Source organism: Lynx rufus, unplaced genomic scaffold, assembly GCF_022079265.1.
Source record: "Lynx rufus isolate CCGP_SWC_20201006 ecotype Redwood Valley unplaced genomic scaffold, mLynRuf1.p SCAF_7, whole genome shotgun sequence".
Lineage (NCBI taxonomy): Eukaryota > Metazoa > Chordata > Mammalia > Carnivora > Felidae > Lynx > Lynx rufus.
This window is the reverse complement of record NW_025814889.1, coordinates 62,769,218-62,781,735: the sequence shown is the minus strand read 5'-3', so window position 1 is coordinate 62,781,735 and position 12,518 is coordinate 62,769,218. Positions and strand designations below refer to the sequence as shown.

The 12,518-nt window shown below is 39.5% G+C and overlaps 1 protein-coding gene across 2 annotated transcripts in view; it reads left to right on the top strand.

The window, feature by feature from the left end:
* Positions 1 to 12,518, top strand: part of TMTC1 (transmembrane O-mannosyltransferase targeting cadherins 1) — a 270,701-nt gene that overhangs the window by 27,184 nt on the left and 230,999 nt on the right. For both annotated transcript variants that reach the window (XM_047066852.1, XM_047066851.1), the window contains exons 3-5: positions 3,120 to 3,193; positions 6,385 to 6,561; positions 10,840 to 11,046. In XM_047066852.1, coding sequence (XP_046922808.1) covers positions 3,120 to 3,193; positions 6,385 to 6,561; positions 10,840 to 11,046 — 458 coding nt within the window. The remainder of the gene's footprint in view (positions 1 to 3,119; positions 3,194 to 6,384; positions 6,562 to 10,839; positions 11,047 to 12,518) is intronic.

Sequence of the window (12,518 nt, the reverse complement as noted above, 5' to 3'; positions counted from 1 at the left end):
CCTTATAAATGAATGGATCAATGAACAGTGGATAGTCCAGGCAGCCACATTAGCTAATAGCTTTTAACTCTGTACTGCTAGTGTAATTCTTTGGCTGTATCCAGTTTTCTCTTGGTGTACATTGGACTTGAATTTTTCTCAATATGTGACTTGCTGTCAATCCATATGCAGGTATATAACTAAATTACGTTCTATTTATATTCTCAACTAATATATTCATTTATCTAATGAAGTTTATATATATATACACTTTATATATATAAAGTGTATATATATACATACATATATATATACATACATATATATATATATATGTAAACTCATTAATTATAACAGTAACGTGAGATGTGGGTGTTATACTCATTTTAAAGATAACAAAACCAAATCCCAGAAATTAAAGATAACAAAATTGAGTCTCATTCAAATGGCAAGAGAAGGAGTCTGTATTCAAGCCTTGGATGGTTTAGTTCCATGCATGTGTCATTCCCTCTTCTTTATGAATGCAAAGTGTGCTCATTATATGAGAGTATTTATAGGTACATTTCCCAGAACTCTATTTTCCACTATTAATTATGGTTGATTCTCTAACACACTGTGGACTTCAGGTCCTCTGTGGTTTGGGTGATGCTGTTCTCTGTGCCTGAAATGTCAACCCTGTTCATTTCCCTTGTGAGGTCTGACTCATCTTTAAGATCCAGCTCATACGTAGCCTTTTTTGAAGCATTCTTTGAACCATCCTCCATTTTTTTCCTTTACAGTTTTGTTTCTTGGATTTCAAAAGAGTAAGAGAAATGCACACACATTTTAAGTAGTAATGAAATAATACAAAGATTTATAAAAAGCTGTCTGTCCTCTACCCCTCTTCCATTTTAGTACCTTTCTAAAGTAACACATTAAAAAAATAATTTTAAACCTCAAAAATACAGTGACCATATACCCTTTATCCAGACTCATCAATTTTTAACATTTTGCCACATTTGTTTTGTCATTCTTCCTCTCTTTCTCCCTTAATATATAAAAATATTATTTGTATTCTGAAGTATTTGAGAGTAGGTTGCGTAATTCATGCCTCTTTGCACCAGAATAATTTAGTTGTGTATTTTCTAAAACCAAGGCCATTAGTCATTCTCTTCAGTCTCCTTAAGTTTGGAGTAGTTACCAGTCTTCGTTGTCTTTTTATAATATAACTCACAGCTTTAAATATAATTTAAAACTTATATTTAATGTGCATAATATAAAATGTTTACATGATGTTTATTATAACATTGCAGTTGATGTTATATAACATATATAAACATTGATATTATATCAAATGATTATAATATATATAACATATACAAAGTATAACATGATTTATATATATGTTAAAATTTATAATATATAAATAAAAATAGTATAACTATATATTGTATGTAAATACATATAGAAATATGTAAAAATATAAAATATATAAGTTGTTAATACATAATATATGCACATGTAGTAGATTATGCAGGTATAATATACATACATGTATTATATAATAATATCATATATGTAATATTATAATACGTTAGATTATAGGAGTTGTAACATAATAAATCATGATATGGTATAAATTAGAACATATTAAAATACTGGAATTTTAATGTTACCAGATAACGTATAATTGTTGTATTTTATACTTTATTAATATAAAATATATTTATTTACGTATTTAATAGAACATTCCTCATCCTGGGTTTGTCTGATGTTTTCTTATGATTACATTCAGGTTATGCATCCTTGGCTGGAATTTGACAAAAGTGATATTGTGTCCTTCTCAGGGTATCATGTGCAGAGGCATGCCACATCCATTGGCCCTTTATTGTTGAAGTCAAGTTTGAACCTCCAGTTAAGGTGTAATGAGTTTTCTCCATAGTGTAGTTATTCTTTTTACTTTTTCATTTAACAAGTAATTGATGAGGACATGCTTTGAAGCCCTACTAATACGCTTTGCCTCACCAAACCTTTATACCCTAGATTTAGCATCCACTGGTATTTTGTGATGTTTCTTGCTCTATCTAATCTTGACTCTTTTGGAAACAAAATGGCTATTTGTCAGCTGCACTATTCCCTCTACATTCATTAACTTGCTTTTTAATGTAAGGAAGAGATTTCTATTATTTTCCATTCACTTGCTTACTGTATTTATGTGTGTACTTATATTGTGCATTCATTCATCCATCCATCAATATCAGTATGCATTCATGGATGTCTGGTTTTTTTAAATGGTTTATTTTATTATCGTCTTTACTTATTTTGATGTTCAAATGGTCTGATATTTGGTCGGTGGGAGCCCTTTGTCACCAGCTTCTGTGCCCTTTTGACACATACTTGTCACTTAAAAAAAAATTTAATGTTTATTTATTTTTGAGAGTGTGAGTGGGGAGGGGCAGAGAGAGAGGGAGACACAGAATCTGAAGCAGGCTCCAGGCTCTGAACCCTTCAGCACAGAGCCTGACGCAGGGTTCGAACTCCTTTGCCTCAGCCCTGGAGTCAGCCACTTCTCCAAGGACCCCCGTTCTCCTTAGTGGAGAAATGTGTGTGGTCAGCGCCAGGATGACTCTTTGCTAGTGGGGTAGCTTGCGTTTAGGCTCTTTCAGTGACAGAACTAAGAAACACACTGACACAGACACACATACATACATGGCCATCAAGAGTTTATACTCATTCCTGTTTTTACCAGAATTATTGTTTCCTAAACTTATTTTTTTCTAGTACTCTGTAAATATCTTCTGCTCTGTTAGCACTCTGCTGCCTGAAGACTAGCACAGTGTCTGGACTTCAGTCATTACTCAGAAAATATTTTTGAATAAATCAACAAAGGAATAAGCTTTGGTGATATGAATTGGCCTTCTATAGAAGAAAGGTTAAAATGAAATTAAGCATGAAAATATTTTCTCTTCCTTCCTTTTTTTTCCTCCTATAAACTTATCGTTATATATATGATATAAGAGGTGGTTAGTCATAAGTCAACTTTTGAAGAAGAATGTGTTTTCTTATTTTATCATACTTTTCATTCATCTAAAAACGAATCCATTCTATAACGGTTTCCTGAAAGTGACTTTCTGAGGTTTTTATCTTTTCAAACTTTCTAGGTGGCTGGAATTGTTGGCAGAGCTGACGTGTTAGCATGCCTGCTGTTTCTGTTGGCCTTTCTCTCCTACAATAGGTATGTATGTATGTATGGCTAAGAATGCCCTTCTGTGTGGTTACAATAATGCTGTCCCCTTGGGAATTTCTGTCATGTTGGGGGCTGGGGGGTAGTGCGGACTCTGAGCATCTGCCTGAGAGATGAGGGAGGCTTCTTGGCGGTAAAAAGCTTAGAAAGCTTCATGGAGATCAGGATAGGAAACCTGCCCTTACCAAATGCAAGGCTGCTCTCTCCTCCAGCCATATTCTCAACTTTGTCATAGCCTTTTAAAGGAACTGCTCTCCTAGTGCTCCTTGCTTCTTGATTATTCCTACTTGTCATTTCTTACTGAGAATGGAATTTGAAATCTTCGCTCCGAGCCAGTATATATTGGATATGGTCCTGTCTTCCATTTGGCCATGATTGGTTTAATTCTTCCTGTTCATTTTGGTCCTAATTTTTTTTTCCTCTTTATTATCCTCACGAAAGTAGCTCAGAGCTTAAAATAACAAGGCTGAATTAGAAGTAGTATTTCTCAACCATGGTTTTCTAATATACACACCCTTTCATCAAAACACAGAAGTTCCTTGCTTTGGGATACTGAAAAGCAATAAAATAATTTCCCATTATAGTGTCCCTTCTCCCCCAAAGTGCTCAGATTCTTACTTGAGTTGTGACATGGCCACATAGGGAAAGGGGCAGGTTAAAAAGAGAATAGGAGCGAGGTGGATGGCTCAGAGAGTGGCCCAGAAAAGGGGAGAGTGAATCCTGTTACCCTACTTTGTGGAGAGATGTCTGGTTAGGGATTTATGAGCTTTGATCTTTGGCTCAGTTTGATGACCTACCATCTTACAGAGCCCCGGGACCTTGAGAAATACAATTCTAAACAAGTGGTTCTCAATGTGGGACACTTTTGCCCTTCCCCTGGGGATATTTGACAATTTCTGGAGACACTTTTGCTTGTCGTTAACTGGAAAGGTGTTACCGGTTGGCATTTAGTAAGTAGAGGCCAAGCATCCTACAATGTTCAGTACAGCCCTAACAACAAAGAATCGTTTTCCCCAAAATGCTAGTAGTACCAAGATTGAGATTGAGAAGCCCTGTAACAAACAGGTTTAGACCTTGGATGATCAAGAATGAAAAGAATTAATTCTTACGAAATTTCGGTTTAACGAGTGGAGCCTTTTCTTAGTACAGGTTTCCCATGCTATCTGAAAGTAGAGCATTTCTCTGAAACCTTTTGTAAGCTGAAATGGCTCAAAGTGAAGAAGCAATTACCGTTAATTTCTATGGAAAAATTGGGGGCATTCCCAGACCCAAAAAACAACTTCTCTTAGGCTTTTTCTGATATCTTAGGACACATCTTGCTAATGAATGCACGGAATAGATGGAGATAAGGCACAGAGGCTCACACGGTTCAGCTCTCTGGAGGCTTGGGACTGAGATGCTGGGTGTGGTTCCCGGGAAGGAACTTGTTGGGGGCTGCCCCTGCTGCTGTGGGTTCCTAACAGCACCTCTACAATGGTTCCTAACAAACAAATGCTGTTTTTGCTTTTCACCTTTTTTCGTAAAAGCAAAGACCTTCTTCAGATTTCTTTCTGTTAGTGAAAATAGGTACGAAGGTAGGTCTTTCATAAAAGTAAAGTGGCAGTAATGTGAACTTTTGAAAAGCGGGGGATACCTGTGTGGTATTAGGCCTCTATTCCTGGCTCTGTGACTTTCTACAGAGTCACAAAGCTAATCGTATGAAGTGCTGTTGTGAAAATCTTAGAAATATAAATCCAAATTCACCAAGTAGTTGCTTCCTGTTTGCTCCGGTATTAGAACAAGATTCACAGTTGCTTTTGGGTTTAAACTTATTCTGGGCAGCTTTTGCTGTGTCGTTGATATATTCGGGAACATGATGAGGCCAGCAGCGTGTCCGTATCTGTGTGATAATGAGCCGTGGTGTTACAGTTTCTGTTGTGCGTGCCATTCTCAATTTTAGCAATGTAAGCTCTAGACCAGCTTAAGAGGAAAATGCGTATCTGCCACAAATTTGGCATATAATTTTAGGTGATTGTTCCAAGACATACCAGTGAGAGTCAGGTGTCGCAGCTACAGAAATATTGGCCTTGCTTCAGAGGATTAGGGGCAAATGGGTGTGGCACCTACTGAAGGAATAGTGATGAGTTTTGGTGTGGGCTGATTCTATGATATAAGGTGAAAAAAGGATTTATAGGTCTAGGAGACTTTTGAAAATCCCTGCTGGGAATTATACTGAGGAAAAAAGACACTTTATCTAATACATCTCCTTGGAAAATAAATTTAAAAATGCAAATTAACCAGAAAAAAAGAAAAAGGCCAAATCATCTGTATTTTCATCACAGAAAAATGAGGATTCTGTATATCTACTGACTGATTTGTGTATAGAAGTATATAAAACACTTTCACTAGAATAATAATAATGATGTGATAGCCACTCCACATGTAATAAGTCATTTATGTAATCCTGCCTGCAACACTGTGATCCCATTTCATATATGAGGAAACCGAGGCCCCGAGAGGCATACTAACCTGCCCCATAATACCCTGTTAGTTAACTGCAAAGCTGTGATTTGAACCCAGGGAACCTGGCTCCAGAGTTCATGTATATGGCTTAGTAACTCGTATTATTCATTTAAAATATATTGACCAAATATCCTTCCATGTCACTAACTGTATCTTTATGGTATCATGTTAAGTGTTTTTGGTTGGGGGAACGCCTGGGTGACTCCTTCAGTTGGGCGTCCAACTTCATCTCAGGTCTTGATCTCGTGGTTCATGTGTTTGAGCCCCGAATCGGGCTCTGTGCTGACGGCTCAGAGCCTGGAGCCTGCTTCAGATTCTGTGTCTCCCTCTCTCTCTGCCCCTCCCCTGCTCACACTTGGTCTCTGTCTCTCTCAAAAATAAATAAACGTTAAAAAAATTTTTAAGTGTTTTTTTCAATATCCATTTGTTATATGCCATCTTTTATCATAATTTATGTGTATTTTAATTTAAATACCAAAGTTCAGTGTTGTTGGGCATTTACTTTTTTCATCTTTGCAATATCAAATAACTCAGTGATGAATATTCACGAAGAAATCTTTGTTCACCTACTTACTTAGAATACGATGAAATTGAGTTAAATCATATTTTTTAAAAAGTTGGTGTTTGTCAGTGACCCATATTTCTTCTTAGATTAAAAGAGTCTCAATCTTGTTTTCCAGGAGTGTGGACCAGCGTCATGTTGGGGAATGTTTCCCTCCCACGGTGTCTCCCTTCTTCTTGCTGCTCAGTTTGTTGCTGGGGACCTGTGCGATGCTGGTGAAGGAGACCGGCATCACAGTGTTTGGAGTGTGCCTGGTTTATGATCTCTTTTCCCTATCCCACAAGCAAGAGAAATCGTAAGTCATTTTTAAGTTTTGCCATCAAGCAGAGCGTGCACAGAGAATTACTTAGATCAATAGCTTTCAAACTTTCATTCAAAAATAAATAAATAAAAGTACACTCTTGTGTTAAATGTAACCTCTTGGCCCATAAATTAGTAAGTCTTGTTTTGTTAAAATAAATGCATCAGATATGTTCAAACTCTTCACACTTTATAAAAGTCAGTGAGGACCGTAAAGATTTTGGGAGCCCCAAATTTGGAATTGGCAAGTATCCATGCTGATTACAGGTTTCTATCGCTAGATTGTTTCGGTTGCATACTATGGAGACCTCTTGATTCACAAAGAGAAGTGGTTGCAAATGGTGACAGGTTTTTTTTAATAGCTTGCCTTGAATCCCTGCATTCAAATGCGTGTTGTCTATCAAAAAGCACTGCTAAGTTGGAACCTGCTTACTTGTTCTAAGGATGATGCTGTTACTTAAGAGTTTTGGGAGTCTCGTTTTGGAATTCTGCAAAAGGCCAGTCTAAACCATACAGGAATACTCACAGGTTATATTCAAATTAAAGGTCAATTTTAATTAGTAGCCCATTTTCACTTAAAGAATTTAAGCACATTAAAAAAAAAAAAGAATTTAAGTACATTCATTATATCCTGTAGATTATAGATGGTAAGAATGCTGTGGCACATTAAAAGTTGAAGCACATACTATATTTTTCTTTCTCTATCAAATCCATAATTACTTACAGTTTGACATGCAGACCCCATTTTTCAGTAATTATAAGGCCCTTACTTTTGAACTCTTAAAAACGTGGTTGATTTATTCTTCTGCTTTATCTGATGAAGAATTTTAGCTTAAAAAAAAATCTTGCCTTTTTATCCCATTCCCTACCTCTTTATACTCCTTGACATAAAGATAAGAGCAGTGTTATTGAGTGGCAACAAGCTGAGATGAGTCATTAAATTCTGATCACCTTCCTGCCTGGGCGTGCTTGGAGATAATTTAAATAGACTTTAGTGCTCTATTGGCTCTCTGTAAATCTCAGAGGCGTGTAAAAGGAAGGAGCTCAGTTATCATTTTGACCTAAGCTCCTGCCAAGAAAGCTGTGAGCCAGAGAACCTCCCCTTGGCTTCTATGAGAATGCCTTTCCTCTGCAACCTCTCAACCAATGGGAGTAATGGCAGTGCCTGCCTTACTTTTTACAAACAACCTATCAGCTCATCTTGCTTCCCACTTCCTTCTTGCATCATTTTTGTCTCCGCCTCCTAACCCCTTTCTGCTTTGCTCACTGATAGCAGAAAGCTGGCTGCAGACCCTCTCCTGTGGTCCAGTCCAGAGCATTTTAACTTCATCACCGAAGTCGTGTCTCCTCTGGGCTCGGGACTTTCCAGGCCACCGTTGCCTGTATACAGCATTCTTTTTCATCTGGTCACTGTTGAGCCAGGCTTTTTTCAAAAGGGATAATTGTCTCTTTTATTTCTTTAATAATTGTTTCTGGCCTTCATTATGCTAAACTGTTAGAAGTTCTATGTGAGAAATCATATTGCTAATATATAGCTCAGAAGGTGAAAAGCTTCTAGCCTCTGCTTTGTTTTTTAGAAACTTTTGGCTCTCATAACCAGCAGCTCTGCATAAGTGGAGACATTCGTTCTTTCCTTCATCTTTTCTCTATCCATTCAATACATACTCATTTTGTGCCTGACCAAGAAGGAGACAGAAGATTTCTTCCCCCCAAGGGCATATGCAATATCAGGGAAGACAGACATTGTATAAGTAATTCCATGAGTAACTGATTACAGTTGTGAAAAGTGGTAGGAAGGAATGGAGAGCATGTACCAGGGAGACCTGGCCAAAAATGGTTAATATCTCTTGAGTTCTGTTCATGTGTCAGGCACTGTGCCACACCATTTACAGGCTTGAAGTCACTTAATGCCCACAATCGCTGTTGGCCTCATTTTACGGAGGAGAAAACAGAATCACAGAAGGTAACCCCTCCAGAGTCACCCAACCCCGGGATTGAGAGAGCCCTGTCTGTGCGACTTCAGAGCCGCAGGTCTGTCCCTGAGCACCCCTGCCTGCATGGAAGGAACACAGAGAAGGGACCTAGAGACCTCCCAGGACACCTGCTGCTCATGGCCTAGGCTCACATTTGTACCATGAGGTCAGCTCAGAGGTTCTGAGTGTACTGGGGATCATGACGCTTTTGAAAATTTACAGAATTGGGGCCCCCCGGGTGGCGCAGTCGGTTAAGTGTCCGACTTCAGCTCAGGTCAGGTTTGTGGGTTCGAGCCTCGCGTCGGGCTCTGTGCTGACAGCTCAGAGCCTGGAGCATGCTTCGGATTCTGTGTCTCCCTCTCTCTCTGCCCCTCCCCCACTCACGCTCTGTCTCCCCCTGTCTCAAAAGCAAAAAAAAGTTAAAAAAAAATTTTTTTTTAAATTCACAGAATTGTGTCCCCTTTCCCCAGAATCATGTATACACACACAGTTTTGTACAGATTCTTAGGGCTCTCCTTCCACTTTATCTGTTCATTTAAAAAAATTTTTTTTGATGTTTATTCATTTTTGAGAGACAGAGACAGAGCATGAGTGGGAGAGGGGCAGAGAGAGAGGGAGACACGGAATCTGAAGCAGGCTCCAGGCTCTGAGCTGTCAGCACAGAGCCTGATGTGAGATCACGTGAGATCATGGCCTGAGCCGAAGCCAGACGCTTAACTGACTGAGCCACCCAGGCGCCCCTTATCTGTTCATTTAGAGTAAACCTCTTGGTACTAAGTTGTTCTTGAGGTCTTTTATCATATGATCCAGGAGCAGGAAAAAAACAGTAACAGAAACAAATGTTGGGAGACTCTCCTACATAAAGAGCAATTTATTCCTAAATTTTAGTATTAGACCATAGAAATGGAGTGGCATTTCTTAGATTTGACATCACTTTTAGGAAGAAACATTTTCAGTGAAAGAGCAGCTCCTGAAAGTTAAGTTTCTTTTTACTTTTCTTTCTTTTCTAAAAAATTTGATATAATTTCCAACATGCAGAGAATAACATTCCCTGACTCCTGTCCCTAACCTCTTTCTCTAAAAGTAACCATAATCCTGAACTTGTCACTTTTCATTTCTATGATTATCTTTATGCCCTTACTTTGTATGTATATACCAGTGAATACCAAAGAGTATCTTTTAATATATTTTTAAACTTTATATAAATAGTATCACTTGCTTTTCTCTTTGAGATTTTTGAGGTACATCATTGTCCATATGTGTAGCTATAGTACATTCATTTTAACTGTTGTACAGTATTTAATTATCACAATTTATTTAACTCTTTCTGGATTTGGAATTTAGGTAATTTTCACAGCTTGTACTATTGTAAACTATGCTGCAGTGGATTTTTTTGTGTGCAAATACATGTGAGCTTCTCTCGGGCATAACCATAGGAGTGGACTTACTGGGACCACGGGTAGATGCACGCTCACTGTGTCCCGTGCTCAGACATTGCTCCTGAAATGATTGTAGCAGTGTCTAAGAACCCCCTTTGCTTTTTTCCAAATGCTGGACATCATTCAGTGGTATCAGACGTTTTAGTTTCTGTTCGTTCAGTGATTATGAACTCTGTCTCAGATGATTCATGAAAGAAAATGTAATCGGTACATTGGATGGATCAACTATGAGCAGTATTTTACAAGATCAAAATTATGTAAATCCCGAATATCACTTCAACAAAGTATTTTGAAAGAAATCTATATTTGGAGGATGAAGCATGAAGAAGAGGGTGTGTGTGTGTGTTGGTGACCATGTAAGAGGGACTGAGTCCTAGTCTTCTGTAGTAGTAAGTCAGTATAAGTTCTAAAATAAAAAGAGGGGCGCTTGGGTGGCGCAGTCGGTTAAGCGTCCGACTTCAGCCAGGTCACGATCTCGCGGTCCGTGAGTTCGAGCCCCGCATCGGGCTCTGGGCTGATGGCTCAGAGCCTGGAGCCTGTTTCCGATTCTGTGTCTCACTCTCTCTCTGCCCCTCCCCCGTTCATGCTCTGTCCCTCTCTGTCCCAAAAATAAATAAATGTTGAAAAAAAAAAATTAAAAAAAATAAAAAAAAATAAATAAAATAAAATAAAAAGAAATATGTTCTCTTGTTATTTTTAAAGCATTGCGATACGTACCAGAAACAAAAGAGGTGAAAGACTTGAGCATGGCTGCTTCCAGGGAACAAGACCGTGGAGTGGGCCAGGGGACTGCTGTTACTCGTTGCAAACCTTGTCATTCTGTCTGACTTTGTTTCTGCTCCGTTCCACATACACAATTAGGAGCAATGGGGTCATCCATCAGCGCAGCCCGCAGCAGCCTGCGAGTCCCCCACCCGCGTCACTGCCCCCGCAGCCTCACCGGGAGAACGGGAAGCAGCATCGATTTCCTCACCGAGGAGCTTGGGGTGGCTGCCACTCACCGTCGCCACCAGAACCCAAGAGCAGTGGATTCCCAGTGTCTCCTGGAGCTATGTGGTCCATGATGAGGTACTGAGCTGGGCTCCCCCACGCCCATGTTCGCCATCCAGCACCGCCTGGTGCAGCATGGCTTGGCGGGAGAAATCAAACGTTGAACGTTTTTTTTCCTGACTTCCCTTCTCTCTCTCCTTGTTTCCCTAGCTCCATTCTTCTTTCCCTCCCTCCGTCCCTCCTTCTTTCCCTTCTTCCCTTTTCTTTATATTAGATTTAGATAAGAAAGGAGTAGTTAAGAAGAAGCAAGTAGAAGCCCTGCTGTCTGCTTTGATTTGGAAGCACGGGGTGAGATGTGGATCTTTGAGGCCTCAGTTAAGAGGAACAAACACTTTACCGTGTCCTCGGTGGAGGAGCCTTGCAGTGGAGAGCAGGCACCCTCAGTTTCCCGGGGGAGGAGAGCACTCTGCCTCCATGCTCCCTCCACCTGCTTGTTGTATGTGATAGGAATTTATTACAGCACAGGTATGGGAGGAAGCCCAGGGGACTCTGCTTCTCAGGAATGTTTTTGAGGATGCAGGAAATCTTTTCTAAGTCACGGAATTTTCTTTCCCTTTAAGAATATTTTGACCTAGCCATGAAAATTAACATAGATTTACCAGAACGGGTACTCACTAAATTAGGTTGCCTCTAAAATAGCTCAAGCCATGGGCAAGTTAGAATTTAATAAAGATGGAAATTAGATTCATTCTATTAGCACGTTACCATTTCAGATTGCTGTTCTTATTCCTCTGTGCGGTCCCAGAAAACTCTTGTTTCAGGGTCTTAGTTTCCAATTATTTCTGCCTTTGCCTGGTTTTTTTTGTTTTTGCTTTTGTTTTTTTTTTTTTTGTTTTTTGTTTTGGATCTTGCTTCATTCATCAACAAATATCTGTTGAGCATCTCTCATGTGCCAGGCACTGTTTCGGGCACCAGAGATGTCTTGGTGAATAAGGAGGACAAGGTTTTTGCTCCTGTGTAGCTGATTTTCCAGTAGAGGAAGACAGATACTAGATAACCACCAAGGAATGGACAGAGTGATAGAGAGTGATGGAGAGGGGTGGGCTTGCCTGGCCTGGCCTGGCCAAAGTTGTGTCGGTTGGTCCGGGAAGGCCTCCTGAATCCTTGTGAATGATAGGAGGAGCTAGTCCTGCAAAGACCTGCCAAGATCTGGACAGAGGGCTCCAGCCTTGGAATGAGCAAGTGGGAATTGAAAGGGGGCAAGGTCAAGAAGGGGGAGAGGTCAGGATGGGGGCAGGCCCAGATCATGAAGGGCCCTGTTGTCCACGAAATCAAGTTTGGGTTTTATTCTGGGTGGAATAAAGGTTTTTTGTTTGTTTAAGTGTGGAGAGAAATGATTACATTTCTTTTTTAAAAAAATATTCCCTGACTTTGTCGTAGTGCATGATGTGAGGGGGCAAGAGTAAAGCAGGGAGGAGGGTTCGGAGGCTTTTATACAGATTAAGTGAAAAAGAAAGGTCCTGCCCAAGGGTGACAGGCTGGGATGAAGT